The following is a 16,181-nucleotide window of genomic DNA, read 5'->3' as shown; positions in this document are numbered from 1 at the left end:
TAAGACGAGGAGAAGGGTCGACTCAGCCATTTAGTTGTTGTTGCATACCCAGAGACACATCCGAAACATTTGACTTTTGCCACTCTATAACCCTTTCTTCGTTCCGCTTTCGCATATTCAATACGGCTGCCCCTCATCCCTAAGCTTCGCAGACAGTCTCCTGCTTTCCATCTCCCGCAGGTCATCGATAGCAGAGCAAGGTCTCGAGTATCATGTCCAATGTTCGCGGACCCACGTCGGCGCTGACCGAGTTCCTCAGGGAGCGAGGTATCACAGCAAGGAACGCCAACCGTTTCCGACGACGAGATCAGGATGCTCAGGAGCAACCCCAGGCTCAGACTCAAGGACAGAGTGCTACACTAGATGGAGGACGCTCGCCAGCTTCGCCTGTTGCCGCTTCGCCATCGCCAGCGCGCGCCCGACATCCTTTGGCACACAACAGCAGCTCGATGAACTTTGACGAGGACGACGAGACCGACGATGATCTACCTGAAGCCGCCTCAGCAGCAGCTGCGCTCGTCGAATCTGAAGCTGGAACCAGCTCTGGCCGACCGGTACGGTCTAAAGGCAAGAAACGTTCACAGACCGAGGAAGTCACCACAGAAGCCAGCAGCAGGAACACCACCAATGGCAAGGGAAAGAAGAAGGCCAAGAAGGAGGACGACGATGATGACTACAGTCCGTCCAAGAGTGCTGCCAAGAAGGGCCCGGCACCAGATGACTGGGAAGATGCGATTGGCTTGCCCGAAGCCAGCAGCTCGCGCGCCAATTTCTCCTATGCCAACCGTAAACCGGGCAGTATCGCCTACTGCGGCATGTGCAAGATGAAATTTACCATCACTCAGTATACGAAAATGGGTGAAAAGGGTCCCCTCTGCCATCGATGTGGCCCGCCGTACAAAGGACCTGGAGGCGACGACAAGGCCACGTCTGTGCCCAAGAAGAAGCAGCCCCGTCGCAAGTTGATGCAGGACGGCTTGCGCCAGAGCTTTCCTAGCTTGCAGAGCTACTGCATCGATGTGGTCAGTCGTCACATCGAGGACGTTGAGGCGCTCGGCCTCATTGGACAGCGCAACATGGACGCAATCAGCAAGTCGATCTCGAAGAACCGCAGTCTGAATCCCAAGACATTGCAGCTCTTCCTCACGCCTGGCATCACCACGCTTTCGCTGTACGACTGTAGCAAGCTCGACAGCCAGTCGTTGCAGAGCATCGCCACATTCTCACCAAATCTCGAGCACATCAATCTGCAGTTGTGCGGTATGCTTGACAACGATGCAATCGACGTTTGGGCAAAGAGACTTCCCAAGCTCAAGAGCGTAGAGCTGTATGGTCCTTTCTTGGTACGCAAGGAGGCATGGCATCGTTTCTTTGAAGCTGTCGGTCCTCGCCTTGAGAGCTTCAAGATCCGAGAGTCGCCACGTTTCGACTTGTCCTGTGCCGAAGCGATGGTCAAGCACTGCCCCAATTTACGGGAGCTCGGCTTGGCGCAGATCGGTCCATTGGACAAGACCATGCTCCAACCGCTCGAAAGCTACGGACATCAGCTCACGTATCTCGATGTGTCGGATCCCGGTGTTTCAGCGCCAGGAATTCCACCAAAGTCCCTGGAAGATGACGAGGTGGTGAGCCTGCTGAAAGCCGTGGGCAAGGACTTGACCTACCTGGACGTGTGCAAGAATATCGATCTGACCGACCGTATCGTGACTGAAGGCATCATGCCGCATTGTCATAAGCTCAAAACTTTGCGATTGATTGGCTGCGAGAAGATGGAAGCAGCAACGGTGGCCGGCATGTTCACCGAGTGGACGCGACAAGGTGTTGCTGGCCTTTCCGATCTTCACCTCGATAGGATGCTCAAGCTAGACGACAGCTTGATGGAGCCAATGCTGACGCATTCGGGACCGGATCTGATTGAACTTTCCCTCAATTCGGTGGATGGCATCACCGACAAAGGCTTGGAGATCCTTGCCAATGCCAAGAACCTGCCCAAACTGGAGGTGCTCGACCTCTCATTCGTTCGTGCGGTCGACGACGACAGCCTGGACCGCATCTGCAAGAGTCTTCTTAGCCTGAAAAAGGTATCGGTATTTGGATGCAACCGCATCAGTGACTTCCTCAAGTTCGATCGTGTGAGGATCATCGGCAAGGAGAAGTACGCGATGTAGGTAACATTGCCTCGTCGACGACATGCTACTACTCTACAAGCACAGCTCAGAGCCACATCCCGCTCTTTCACATTAACTGTAACCGCGCTGATTTCACTGTGCATGCTCAAAGGAGCAATCCATCATCGCGAATCCATGTTACCTGCATCTGCTTTTCACGTTTTTGAGAGATTGAGTTCAAGCTGAGAAACGAAAGTGCGTTTCGCCGCTGAAGGGAGGAGCTCAACGTGATTCGAGATTTATCATTGGCAAGATTTCCGGCATACGCCACAAGATCTCCGAAAAGCTGTCACTTCTCTGAGCGACACAAGTTACTCCCTCACACTTCACCTGGAGTCTAGTGCTGACCGTGATGCATCTTTTGACGGACCCAGCTGGACGAGTCTTGCCTTTTAACCGGATCGACGCGAGGCGCAAGATTGTCCGCGTGACAATGGTTAGTTTACTGGCGACCGACTCAAGGAAGCAGAAATGACGACGTTATCAACGACACGATCCTAAGCGCGTTTCTCAGCAGTGTATAGGCTCCCCTCAGGTCCAGCCGAGGCCAGCCTGATTTCGAGACAAAAGAAAAAGCCTGCGACCTACCGCAGGATCGTCGTTTAGACGAGAAAGGGCAACCCAACTTGAACAAACTCGCCATTCACCATTGCCATGTCGAAACATACACCGCCCTTAGATCTGCCCTAACGCAGTCCAACCCACCTAACCTTGGTGGTTTTCTTGGGTTCGGTTGTCGAATGCCGGAGAATCAACTCTATGTAGTGAACGGGAGGAAGGTGGCAGGCGGTGTGTTCGGGGAAGTTGGCCCGTGTGGACCAAAGTTGGCTTGTTCGAGGGGAAGGGCAAAATTGTTACTAATAGTTTTGGGACAAGGGATGCATGTGAATTGCAGGCACAGCCTCGCCATCTCCACTTACCCATCCATAGACAAGTCCCATGTCCGTGACAGATTCTGAGGATCGACTGGCTCATTAGGGGGTTTCAGCTTTTTTTTGGCCCTCGAAAACTAGAGTCTTCGAATAGTGAAAAAAGGCCAGAAAATTGATGCCCCCAAATGTAAGCTGTGTTTTTAGACCAAGAGTTAGGGTAGGTTACTTGGGCACTGCATCAGAGCGAACACGCAATCATCTCGGTTCTTCCGTAAATTGCACTTTTTTTAGCTTTACTGTTACGACGTCGGAGTGATTTCAGCTCGCACTTGCTGACTTTTTTTCTTATCGGATGTGGATCTTTCCATTCTGAAATAGAGGAGATGATGGGAGCATCCTTGTCTGATTCTGATTCTGTCGGCAACTCCGCCTCCGGACAAAGTGAGCAAATAAGCTCGGATTTTACTTGCAACGCTCTGTTGTAAGCTTTGCTATCTCTGGTCGCCTCCTTAGCCCGCCTGAACCCTTTGTCTCTGAGTGCACTGTCGCATTTGTCCCCTTCCATACAGCTCAGAGCGAAGAGATCCAAGCGTTACTAGCACCTCTGTGAATGCGTATCGTCCCTTTCCCCACTTCCTTGATCTCTCCACTGCCTTGATCTCCCCACCACCATTGTACGCTGCCTCTTCATCTGCCCAAGGTCATGAGCTACATCTATTCGACTCTCTAAACATTTCAACAACATGGCGGTTGTTAGTAGTGCCAGCATTCCCGACTTGCGGCACGCCAGCCAGCCAGCTGCAGGTGCCCTGTCAAGCAATGCATCTCTCCTATCGCATGGACTCAATGATAGCAGGTCTCGGGCCCGCTCTGATGGAAGCGCCCTCAACAGGCAGCTTTTGAGCAGTTCCGGCCCACTCACTCGCGAGAACCTTGCTGCCCTCCCTGTCCATTCTGCTACACTTCCTGGCCGTCTACGAGCTCAAACACTCACCCAGATGGACTTCCGCCCGGGCGCCTCGGCCAGACCGGCGCTGGCCCGCGTGACCACCATGGACAGTTGTCGAGCATCCATATTGACCGATAGCACCGAGTTCAGCACTTCCAGCACCATCAACCGCGGCTATGCCGCTCGAATTGATGTCAATGGCAAAGTCAAACCGCTCTCTTCCACCCCAGGCCGACACGATTGCCAGACGATTGCCTTCCTCGAGGGTCCCTCGGACTCGCTGGACTACAAAACCTATCGACCGGGAGACGAGATCAAGGGCGCCGTCCATCTTCTCAAGGACGACCCCGAGCGTGGCCATGTGACTGGTATCAAGGCGCGCATTCGAGGCGATCTCGAGACCAGTGTTTTCGGCGTGGGTGACTCCAGCTACTACTCGATGGATAACGAGCATGGGATTGCCCGCCGACAGCTCCTCTTCTTCTCGGAACAGAAGACGATCGCTACCAAGATTGACCTCGCAGCAGGGGTCTTTGAGCTTGCGCAGACCGGTCTCGTTGATCATGGACGTCGCAACAACCTCGCTGTGCCTTTCAACTTTGTGCTGCCGTACAAACTGCACGCTTCGGCTCTCGACATGCTCGACAGCAAACTCAAAAAGTCGTTCAAGCGAGGCAAGCGTTACATCGATCTGCCCCCTTCCGTTGACATGGAGACTCGCTATGCTCCACCTAAACCCAACCAACTCTTTGGTCAAGTGAAAGAGAAGCTCCACGGCCAAAAGTTGCGACCCATGGCACGTATCAAGTACGAGATCGACATCATCGTCAGCCGTCAACGGTTTGGATCAACGCTGCTGCCACACAAGCGAGGCGAGCGCATCATTCTGTCTTTTGCTGTCGAGCCATATCCTCCTCGTACTGCCGGCCTTGCTGTGCCCACGATCGAGCCTATCCGCGCACGTCGTACCACCTCTCGCACCGACCGACCTGCTTCTGCAGACCGCGACGCTTCTTCGGATGCTGCCTCGGTCATGTTCGGCGACATTCAGGAGGAAGAGACGATCGATGAAGATTCTTGGACTTCCGATCTTGGCGGCTTCCGTCCGACGCAGGAAGTCTTTGGTGCTCTTCCTCGTGAAGAAGCACCGGCGTTCGCACCAAGCACTTTGACCCGCTCCGTCTCAGCAAGGCCAGGACTTTCTGGTGTGCGACGCAAGAGCTACATCAATGTCAAGGAGGGTGTCGATGGCCGCATGAAGGGCTGGCTCACGCACTCACTTGAATGTGCTCTTCCAGATGGCAGCGGTCCCTTTGAGGCGATTCTGTCGGTCCCTGCTATGGCTGCTCTGTACATGGAGACCAAGATTCCCTTCAGCCTCGAGCTTCGAATGCCTGAGCGCCTAGTCGGATCTTACGTCCCTGACGTCGAGCTCGGCCTGGTACGATCCGTCATGACCTATTCGCGTCTCGGAACCCTCGTCATCGAGAAGGAGGATCCTGATAATCTCGCCGGATTCAGTGGACCCCACTCCTGGTCTGAACGCATCCGGCTCGTCAACATTGATCGACAGCCGAACAACCATCTCCCGCCATTCTATGAGCAGGGGCAGGGTCGGCAGATCTACACGGGCAACTTTGCCGTCGGAAGATACGAGAAGATGATCAAGGCAGGCTCCTCAGCGCCGCTCAAGCAGAAGCTCATCCAAGAACCAGAGCTGCGCCTCGTCGTGCCCAGCTTCTCGTTCAAAGCCCTCCGCATCGAGTATCGTCTTCGAGTCAAAGTCTCGCTTCCTAGTGGCGATGATGCAGAGCAGGGGCCCTCGACATCTTCGTTAGCAGCTGCTTACAGTGCTACCAAGCATCTAGTCATGGAAACGCCGCCTGTCCATGTGGCTGCCAATCCCGATACTGTCGACTTCACGAGACAACAGACTGCCGAGTCGCTGGACGACGATGCCCTGTCGACCATCGACGTGCTCGATGAAGATGAGGAGCGTCTCATCGAGGCCTCCGCCTCTCGCATGGTCCGTTCGCCCAGCACACCTTCCCCTCCGACTGAAGTGGTCACTCATAACGACGAGGACGACGATGAAGACTACTCGGCTCAAGCCACACCTTTGGCCCGCACACCTCTTCGACGCTCGCTTGACATGATCGCTCTCACCAATCTCAACGCCATCAGCGACGAGAATGCTGCTGCCTCCACCGTCGAAGACGAAAACCTCGTCTCCTCGGCGGCCTCCATCATCAGCGAGTCCAGCTTTTCCGCACTTGAGGTACCTTCGCTCGATCCCATCCCCGATGAAGTCGATGTCGATGAGGAAGATGAACTTACCGAGCAACTCGCTCTTGGTCTCATTGACCGCGAACAGGCAGCTGCCGTTGCGGCTTGCTCTCGTCATCGCGCCACCATTACTCAATCTCAACGCCCCAGCAACGCACTCCCTAGTTACTCGGACAGTATCGGCATCCTTGACTTCCCAGCCCCAGCTCCCATGTTCAATCGATCATAGACTCATTTCTTTCCTGCTCCATAGGTTGCATCTTTTTAGTCCCATCACACGCATACTCATTCGGCAACTATTCGACATCCGGGCCCGTTCGGATCACTTGCACGTCTTTCTTGCTTCCTCAGCATCTTTGCCTTGCACTCACTCTCTTCATTTCACGATCTGTCCCACACTTGCAATCTCAATGTCTCATGTATCACTACTTCCGCACATTCCAATCCGTTGATCACTCGAAAACCTGGATGAGATAAATTGCCTCCGACCACATGATGTGTGTGGACTTCTAGGACTTGGGTTGCAAATTTTGGTGGTGGGATGCGATGAGAATGCAAAGAGCGCTATTCACATAGGCATCCCCAAGCCCCTTGTGCTGAAGAGGCCGAAAGGTAACATAGTACAAAAAAGGAGCGAATCTAACCCGTTTAGGCAACAAGGGTGGAAGCGGTGGCGGCCTCGTACTTGAAGGTAGGGGGAACGGCGCCCTTGGTCTTGTAGTAACGAGCAAGACGATGGATACGCGACTCGATGAGAATGAGACGGAACTTGGAGTCCATGTCCTTGCGGTTGCGCTCAAGGTGCTTGCGGACCGAAACGGCCTTCTTGATGAGGCAATAAAGGTCCTCGGGGATCTGGGGAGCAAGACCCTGCGACTTGAGGATACGGAGAATCTTGTTACCAGTCACGAAACGGACCTGGGCGATACCCTGCGAGTCACGGAGCTGGACACCGATCTGCGAAGGGGTCATACCCTTACGAGCGAGCTTGGTAATCTGCTCAACAACCTCCTCGGGAGTGGTCTTGAGCCACGAGGGGGGAGTGCGGCGGTAAGGCAGAGCCGAGGCGGAGATACCCTTTCCCTTGGCTGTAGAATGCGTGGTTATTGCAAAGATGCGGTGGGACATGTCAGTTTTCCGTTGATGTAGGATGATTGGTGATTGTATGCTTAATTGCGGCGAGTTGACTCAATACCATCTCTCTCCTTGCCTGCATCGTCATCTCTGTCGACGTCTTGGCTTTATCTCGACATCAAGAGCGCGCACTCGGCCCATTGTGAGAAGAGCCACTCTGTTGCAAGAGAGGTGCGATCTTCATTCGAAAAAAAAACGGACGAGACGATGACGACGATGCAGCAGGGAGTGACAGTGTTGGTAGGAGTGCTCGCCGCGATGGTGAACACTTACAGTGCATGCGACCCATTTTGGCTGTAGATGGTCAAGAAAGTCGAGTGTCGAGTTGAGGTAGTTGGTGAGGGTCGTCGATGTTGGTGGAAGTTGATGCAAATGGTGGTCGGACAGAAAGACAGCAAACAGTCAGCACTAGACCAACATGAAGCTCGTTCTACATTCGGTCCTCCCCTCGAGATCGCCTTGATTCACGCGTCCTTGCGGAGCGTTCCAAAAGCACCTGCGATTTCTAGCCCTCCCCTTTGTCTGGACCAATTCCAGGCCTAAACCGGGTCGGATGATCACATTGTCGATTTGTATACGTATGTCGAATGCGAGCAAGTCGTTGCTGTGACGTGACACTAGCTTGGTCACTGAGATGTGAGGTTGACCTTTGCCGTGTGCTAGATCCGAATTCTATGCCATATTGCTGGATTGGCATGCTGCTTTGTGATACTGTGCTGTGCTGTGCTGTGCTGTGCTATGATGTTGCCATGCTGGGCTTCTTCATCAATAGGACTGGTTCGTCGGCGGGTGTGATCATCCTCCAGCATCCCTGCGATGCACCCTAACGGAAAGGCTAGAAATGCGTTTCATCTTCGTTGTAATAACAAGTACCTGCAAAACGTCCGCATGCCACAGCTGATATCGACTCCTTCTCCTCGTTGCAGCGATGAATTGGGTGCTGCCTGTAAAAAGCAGCTATACGATGCAGTACGTACCTAAATATTCTTGATCTTGAGGGAGACAACGGTGGACTAGATTCCTAGAGGTAGGAGAGAAAGATTGATGGCGACCACGAGTTGTCTAACCCCCTCGCCTGAGCTTCGGCGTCCGCGCTTCGTCTGCTTCCCTCCAGCAGCGACTTTCGTCGGATCAACTAACAATCGAAATCGAGGTCAAAATTCGAAGCTCCCGTTTCTCATTTTTCCACTAGGGAGTTGAGACGATATTTTCTTTTATGAATGGAATTTCGCCTAAGAAAAAAACGTGCACGTGATCCAAGAAGGCTCGGCCGATTCTGCTTGCTGTTTTTCTGGCTGGAAGCTTGCCTGTCAAACGAATCTACCAACCCTGAAACCTGCTCAGGGCTGTTTGTAAGTGGGACTTTGGGGCGTCCGAAGCCAGAGTTGTGCGCTGTGCCAGCCTGGTCTCAGGCAGGCACACTGAGCGAGCGTTGGACTTTGCGATTCGAGTTTGCTCACGATCCTCTCTGACTTTTAACCTCATCATATCAACTATCCGTCAAGGTAGGTAGTCTATACCAGCACCATACATGACTGCATCAGCACTACTCGACGAGACACAGCATGCAGCAGCAGCAGCATACCCCGGCCATCGCCAACAACATGTCGCGATGTCCAAACTACGAACAATCGATAATCTTGATTCGCACATTCAAACGGCACGCCTACACCAACTTGTCCTAATGAACATGACTCGAACACAAGCTGGCATACAGGAGGAAGAGGCTGCATCGCGGATTAAGGCTTGTTGACTATCGCACAGAGGGTCTGAAGACAACATCGGATGTGGCAAGTTGGGTCTGGAACCTGAAGTGGTGACACCGTGCACAGCCTGGAGTACATACGAATGGAGCAGAAGGAGACAGATAAATCATCTTGCATGGCATAGAACGGCGACAAGCGGAGTCACAGTCAGGATTCTATCTTCCAAGGCGGAATTGATACTTGACTCGCCCATGGTTTGCATACATTGAAGTCGACGTTTCCATTCCGTCTAAAGGTGCACACGCAGCCCGAATTCTTCTCTACCAATGATTGCGCGTATTTCCTGCTACTATTGACCACCCTTATCGAGCCGACATCAGCTTCACCCCCAACTTGTTTTTACTGCGCTGTGTCTCATCGAGTACCACTGGCTCGTTACCGTAGTCGCATTAGTCCTCCCATCTATGAACTGATTTGCTCACCATTTGCCTTCTCCGCTCCACAAACACTAACAGATGAAGCTCAACGTTGCTAACCCGGCCACGGGTGCCCAGAAGTCTTTCGACATCCAGGATGAGCGACTCGTTCGCTGCTTCTACGAGAAGCGCATGTCGCAGGACGTTGAGGTCGACTCTCTCGGTGAGGAGTGGAAGGGTTACGTCCTCCGCATCGGCGGTGGTAATGACAAGCAGGGTTTCCCCATGAAGCAGGGTGTCCTCCTTCCCAACCGTGTTCGTCTCCTCCTCTCCAAGGGTGACTCGTGCTACCGCCCCCGTCGCACCGGTGAGCGCAAGCGCAAGTCCGTTCGCGGTTGCATCGTCGGCCCCGATATTCAGGCTCTCCACCTTATCGTCGTCAAGCAAGGTGAGAAGGAGATCCCCGGTCTCACTGACGCCGAGTCCACTGTCCCCAAGCGTCTCGGTCCCAAGCGTGCCAACCACATCCGCAAGTTCTTCAACCTTTCCAAGGACGACGATGTCCGTCAGTTCGTTGTTCGCCGCGAGGTCGTCTCCAAGAAGGAGGGTGCCAAGCCCTACACCAAGGCTCCCAAGATTCAGCGTCTCGTGACTGCCCAGCGTCTCCAGCGCAAGCGTCACCTCCGCTCGCTCAAGATCCGCAAGGCAGAGGCCCAGAAGATCCAGAAGGACGAGTACGAGCAGGTTCTTGCCAAGCGTGTTGCCGAGAAGAAGGCCGAGGTTGCCTCCAACAAGGCTGCCCGCAAGTCCGCTAGGAAGGCTCAGGCTTAAGCAGTTTGATCCGCCTCTTCCCAGCGTTTCTTGTTCCCCTGCATTGCCTTGCATCTTCCTTGGTTTCGTCATCCCACAATCTCTTTCTGCTCACCTTCTCCCTTACCCTGCATCTCATCCAAAAGAAAAGGGATTGTAACGGTATGATCGTCACGACTTGTCTACCGCCTCCCGTTTCAGGTGTATCTCGAGAGACGGCTCGAGATGTTGCTTTCCACCCACACCCTTTTACGCCCTGAAGTCTTTGACTATCACACTATGTACGGTCAGTGGCGCCGGCTCCTGTTGCAATCATAGCCGTCGGCTCTATAGCCACTCCTACACGAGCTTCTTGCGTTCGTACAGCAGCCGTCTTCTGTTATATTCAAACGCTCGCTCATAGCGGGCATCGAAAGATGTCTTGCTGCATTCTCAAAAAATCGAACCTGTACAATGATCCCATAACTTACCATGTGAAACCAGACTGTGTAAAGAGTTGGCGTTTGAGCTCGTCATGGTCGAGCATTGTATGAAACGGCGTTTCTCGTCACTCCATTTGGATCCTCTGCCTCCGCAAAGAGACGGGGTTGTCGCACCCTGCGCTCTTCCAGAAGCATCCATGCTTCTGGAAGTAGGTGCTCGGACCTCGTGGTCTTCAATCAGAACAACTCGAGTTCCTTGCAACTCTCAGCTTCTATCTGCGAGTCCCTGTTTTCGCATCAGACACAGCGGGACCAAGACATCTTAGCTGAATGCAAACAGCGTTGAAGTCTAAGAACGTGTCCGTATCATGACGCTCGAGCTTACAGACCCGATCTCATCAACGCATGGTCTTCCTCTCAAATCGGAAAGCTCTGGGGGTGGAAGCCGAATCTCACGCAGTCTTAGTATCGTGCTTAGTATATGAGGCTTGACCACCTGGCTGGACAAGGCTAATAGGTTTAACATTCCTCTCGTGTGTTGACGCGTAATTTCCGTCAAATTTTTGACTTTTCGACTTTTCGACTTTTCGATTTGATTTGATTTTTTGATTTTTTGATTTTTTTGATTTTTTTGATTTTTTTTTCTGGTAAGTTCGAAATCGGTAGCATGAACTGTAAATTTAGGCGGCTCTAACACAGCGGATAGCGAAATTCGAAACGTCCGATCGCCGAAGTAGGAGAAGGGCGCATCGGCAGTGCCATCTCTGGATCCGAATTGCCCCCGACTTTACGAAAATCTGATTCTCCGTGCATGGCCCTACAGACAGTAAAATCACATGACCTTTTTCCTTCGCCCTAACATATCCGCAAACCTCGCTCACCGTCGCCACTCATCAACACCCACCAACGCTGCTCAACGCTGCTCATCACCCATAAACACTCCTCACCCCTGTTGCGACTGCATACAATTACACGTGTCATCTCATACCACATACGTAGACGCAGACCATCTGAGAAGCATATATACCTAGCATTGCTTTGTAACTAGACTTCTACAATAAGCTAACGTTTACCATCCGCATTATCGCTCCCTGACCGTGCATTCCTCAACACAGACGACACGAGAATTCAATTCAATTGAAATTTCGAAATATTCTGTGTTGAACCCGTAGCCTGGCTGGGGGATGGGTACGGGCTTGCCACCCGTTAACAGAATTTCCTGCTCTCGTCGTGGCACTGGTGTGTTAGAGTGACAAGGAGTTTCGGGCTGCGTGATGTTGTAGATACAAGAGAGGAAGGCTTTAAGCGTTCGGCTACAGTGAAGGGGGTGTTATGTCAAAGGTGTGCCAATTCCAGAGTTGCCATTTCACTCCAATTTCCTGGCACGTCGAAAGCGTGCCAGGACCCTCAGCCAAGGCCGGAACGCTTTTGGCGTTCCTCAACTCAAGAAAAACACCACTTGACATTTCTTCGTTCGCGAATTTCTTTGCGGTTGGGAATGACAAGTTGGACGTAGGGGTGCGCACATGCAGTCCTTTCTCTTTCTTTCTGGAATGGATCTCAGTGTCTCGCAAGACATGTCATCGTGCACCAGCATTGCTATGGGGCTTGCTGTTGACAAAGCTGCCACAACCTGTGCTTGCCGCTTGATCTCTGAGAAATGTATCAATATATTTCGCTTCGAGACAAATCAGAAAAAGTAAATCAATAAATTACTCTATAAATCGAGGTTGCAAAATTGACATCTCTTAGCACCGCACAACGTACGGTATTGTTCCAGCTCAAAGCAGTCCAGTGAACGCATTGCGGCAGAAAGTCTATCCTTCTTTCTCCCTGAACACGACCAAAACAATGGAGGGTGCACGTTGTGGACACATCAAGCTACTGCTTAATGTCCGTTGACTTCACCAATCCGGGAAAAGTCAGCATTGAGCTTGCGCAAAACCTTCTCTGCGGAAGAAAAGCGTAAAAAGAATGAGGCTCGCATACAGACTTTGACTTTGACCCACCGTCGGGCTGAACTTAAGTGGTGCTTGGCATTTCACTAGGGACGAGTGGGCCAATCAGAAGCACTTTGCCCAAAATGAGGGCCTAAACTGTTGGATCGAGTGACAGACTTGAATTGTAGGACGCGGCTTTATTACGTGTGGCGACTACGAACTGTATGTACAGACAGCGGATGGATGTGGTTCTAATGGAACAACGAAATGGCTATATCTTGTGTGTTTTGTACGTCTACCCTGTGGACGGGACCGGGCCATGCTATCCTGTCAACGAGACTGGAGCATGCAGGGACAATGCAGGTAGGGCCCAGGCTCCTAGCTCCTCGGTGTCCGACGTTCGATATGCCAATACCCTATCGCGATAATCGGCCTGATGCGAGCCGATATAGCGCACAGCTCTCCTACAATCGCAACACGACAGCTGGGAAAAAGCGAGTCTTATTTCGTGTGGCTTGTGACGGACTATCACCTCATCCCAAAGAGCCCGGGCCTGGAATTGATTGACCTATCCCGATCTCTTCACCATCGGCTTACATCAACTTTCATCATCATATTGGATCGTTTCCTTCAGCAGTGGCAAGCAGTTTGGCCATGGTAGTCAATGACACTGCCATCTTCCATCTCTCGTGTCTGATGTCACTCTCGAGTTCACTCTCAAACGGCGGGGCACGAGAACAGACGTTCGTAAAATCAGGCGCAAAAATTAATGCGATGATTGGATAAATGGAAACAATTCTTGTAAACACAATTTCGATTTGTTGACATAAAAGCAGTCTTAGTATAGTGGTTAGTACAGCTCGTTGTGGAAATGGGTTGACATGCTCAAGCTTACCGAGCAGACGGATGTTCGATTCCTCCAGACTGCATCTCCAATTTTTTTAAGGCCATCAGTACTCAAAAGCATAAAGAGGTTGTGTACTTTTTCAACTGTTGAGTTTCCAGATTTTGACGTTCATACTTTGACAAGAGGGTCTTGTAGAAAAGAAGGAAGAAGAAGTCAAGGCGAATTTTGGCAGGCGCGTCAGTGTGGAGGAGAGCGCGTTCTGGGAAGCGCTGGATTAGAACAACACTACTATACCACCAAGATGCTCTTCTCGAGACCAACAACATCATTGACAACGATTGACACCTTGGGAACCTTTCGCATGGGAAAGCATCGCTACATCAACATCTTTGAAGTGCTCAACTCCTTCAGAATAACGCCGGAGCTACCGATATACCGAATTCATATCCTCCTACGACGATGCCCGACACATCCGTCTTCGACATCGACTATCCATTTCCAGATCTCGACCCTGTTCGAGCACGAGAGCAGCTAAGGTACGCAGCTGCAGAGCTGTCCGAGCGCGGTCTGGCATCTTCATCAAGATGGACGCTCGAGCTTCTGCAATCGGTCCCTTACACGGACTTTAGCTACGGGAAGCGTCTCTTCTCTGAAGAAAGTCGTGAGGACGAGTTGGCAATCGGCACAATGACGCCAGCAACGAAGCGCCGCCCAAATCGAAGATCACTCATACCAGAGCACTCGACACCCGCTCTTGGCATACAGCAGCGCATGTCCGTGGAGCCGAACGCTGAGGATGGGTCAATAGGCGAAGTCTCTGGGCGGTTCAATTCCAACGCATACGCATCGTCGCCTCTCGCAAGCGCTCGTCTGGGTCACATAGCATCGCCAAGAGGCGATCCAGACAGCTCTATCATCACAGTCGACAGTGAGGAGGGCGGCGGCGGCGCCGGGTCCGCTCACGTACACTGGCAATCGAATACCAACTCTGTCGATTGCTCCCCTGGGCAGTCACAACTTCGCTATGACGGCGCACAGACTGTGTCATCAGCATTGGAGGAAGAGTCATATATGCTTGCCAAGAGTCACTTTGACCAACACCAACTCGAGCGATGCATCTGGGTCTTGGAGAACAGCAAAAATACGTCCGACAAGGCTCGGTTCCTGCGGCTGTACGCAAGGTTCCTCATGTCAGAACGCAAGCTCGACGAACACGGCATGATCATTCCGAAGCCAACCGGAACGTTGCCGGCTACGTCGCCAAGCCTGGTACCCATCCTCAAGGAGCTCATCCATGCTGTCGACCCGTTCTTGCTCTTCCTGAAGGGCGCAATCCTGCGAAAACTGAACCGGCCCATCGAGGCCATGGACTGCCTGATTCGATCCGTGCAAAATTTTGCGTACAACTGGGCGGCATGGCAAGAGCTGGCGATGACGTTGGAGCCAGGAGAGGCGGATCAGATGGCTGACTTGCTGCCCGAATCTTTCATGGTCAGCTTCTTCCGTGAGTTTCTCGATCGTCATTCGGCACAGGAAGGCGACCTTACTATCGCCCGCATCGACCGACTACTCGAATCCTTCCCGCGTTCTGCTCACTTGCTCACCAGTCGCGCACAGACGAACGTTCACCGGCTAGACTATATCGAAGCTGAACAAGATTTCCAAGAAGCATGGTCGATTGACCCTTACCGCATCGACGGACTCTCCGACTACTCGAATGCACTATACTTGCTCAATCGAACAGCGGAGCTAGCATACCTCGCGCACAAATTCAGCTCGTTTGCAAAAGACCGACCTGAAGTATGCTGCTTGGTAGGCAATTACTACAATCAACGTAGCGACCACCACCGTGCCATTGAAGCCTTCCGACACGCCCTGCGTCTTGACTCTGGTTGCGTACCCGCCTGGATCTTGCTAGGACACGAATACATCGAGCTCAAGAACAGTCATGCTGCCGCGGAGATGTACCGACGAGCACTCAAAATCAACCCTCGCGAGTACCGCGCTCTGTACGGACTTGGACAAGTGTATGAGCTCAACGGTGCTTACACGTATGCGGTCAACTACTTTCAGAAGTGTGCAGCGATTCGACCATATGACGGACGCATGTGGTCGAGTATGGGTATCTGCTACGATCACTTAGGCCGAGCCCAAGACGCTATCTCTTGCTTCAAGCGATACCTCGCTTGTCGTCTCAATCAGGGAGACACGGTGATTGGGTTGACGAGGATCATCGAGGTATATGAAAAGGAGCGAGACTTTGAAGCTGCTGCATCGTACCACCGTCGATTGGTGCAGGTCGTGGACAGAGCGCTGGCAGGAACAGAGTCGAATGTCGTGGCACGGTATGCGAGATCATACATCATCGCAGCAAGGTGGGAGATGGGCGAGATCGGAGACAAAGCAGCACAACAGAGAGCGGAAGCAGCAGGTATGGCTACGAGAGACGAAATGGATCAGGACGCGGAAGAGGGCTCGCAGAACAAGGTTGGAAACTTGGCTCTGGCCAATGACTACCTGCAAAAGGTGATTGCAGCAGGCACCGAGATGACAGACAGCGCAGAGATCTTGCTCAAGCGTTTGGCTTTCTTGCGTGATTGAAGCAATGACAGCGATGACGGAAACCAACTC

The 16,181-nt window shown here is 52.4% G+C and overlaps 5 protein-coding genes and 1 non-coding gene across 6 annotated transcripts; 5 read left to right on the top strand and 1 right to left on the bottom strand.

Annotated features, from left to right (window-relative positions):
- Positions 1–212: 212 nt before the first annotated feature.
- On the top strand, positions 213–2,168 carry UHO2_00561 (uncharacterized protein; the record flags this gene model as incomplete). Its single annotated transcript, XM_041557181.1, has 1 exon — positions 213–2,168. One exon carries the CDS (start codon positions 213–215, stop codon positions 2,166–2,168), a length of 1,956 nt encoding a protein of 651 aa, XP_041413115.1.
- A 1,615-nt stretch (positions 2,169–3,783) lies between these two features.
- On the top strand, positions 3,784–6,504 carry UHO2_00560 (uncharacterized protein; the record flags this gene model as incomplete). The annotated part of the gene is made up of 1 exon (XM_041557180.1): positions 3,784–6,504. One exon carries the CDS (start codon positions 3,784–3,786, stop codon positions 6,502–6,504), a length of 2,721 nt encoding a protein of 906 aa, XP_041413114.1.
- Positions 6,505–6,923: 419 nt separating this feature from the next.
- On the bottom strand, positions 6,924–7,698 carry UHO2_00559 (putative 40s ribosomal protein S13.e; the record flags this gene model as incomplete). Its single annotated transcript, XM_041557179.1, has 2 exons — positions 6,924–7,363; positions 7,683–7,698. The coding sequence occupies 2 exons, from the start codon at positions 7,696–7,698 to the stop codon at positions 6,924–6,926; spliced, it is 456 nt and encodes a 151-aa protein (XP_041413113.1).
- A 1,932-nt stretch (positions 7,699–9,630) lies between these two features.
- Positions 9,631–10,362, top strand: UHO2_00558 (putative RPS6B - 40s ribosomal protein S6; the record flags this gene model as incomplete). Its single annotated transcript, XM_041557178.1, has 1 exon — positions 9,631–10,362. One exon carries the CDS (start codon positions 9,631–9,633, stop codon positions 10,360–10,362), a length of 732 nt encoding a protein of 243 aa, XP_041413112.1.
- A 3,173-nt stretch (positions 10,363–13,535) lies between these two features.
- On the top strand, positions 13,536–13,632 carry tRNA-His(GTG). The gene has a single exon. It is a non-coding gene; the product is annotated as a tRNA-His (tRNA).
- A 377-nt stretch (positions 13,633–14,009) lies between these two features.
- On the top strand, positions 14,010–16,151 carry UHO2_00557 (uncharacterized protein; the record flags this gene model as incomplete). The annotated part of the gene is made up of 1 exon (XM_041557177.1): positions 14,010–16,151. One exon carries the CDS (start codon positions 14,010–14,012, stop codon positions 16,149–16,151), a length of 2,142 nt encoding a protein of 713 aa, XP_041413111.1.
- Between the last annotated feature and the right edge of the window lie 30 nt (positions 16,152–16,181).

This window comes from Ustilago hordei, assembly GCF_900519145.1.
Source record: "Ustilago hordei strain Uho2 genome assembly, contig: UHO2_contig_01, whole genome shotgun sequence".
Classification (NCBI taxonomy): Eukaryota; Fungi; Basidiomycota; class Ustilaginomycetes; order Ustilaginales; family Ustilaginaceae; genus Ustilago; species Ustilago hordei.
This window is presented reverse-complemented; position numbering and strand designations above follow the sequence as displayed.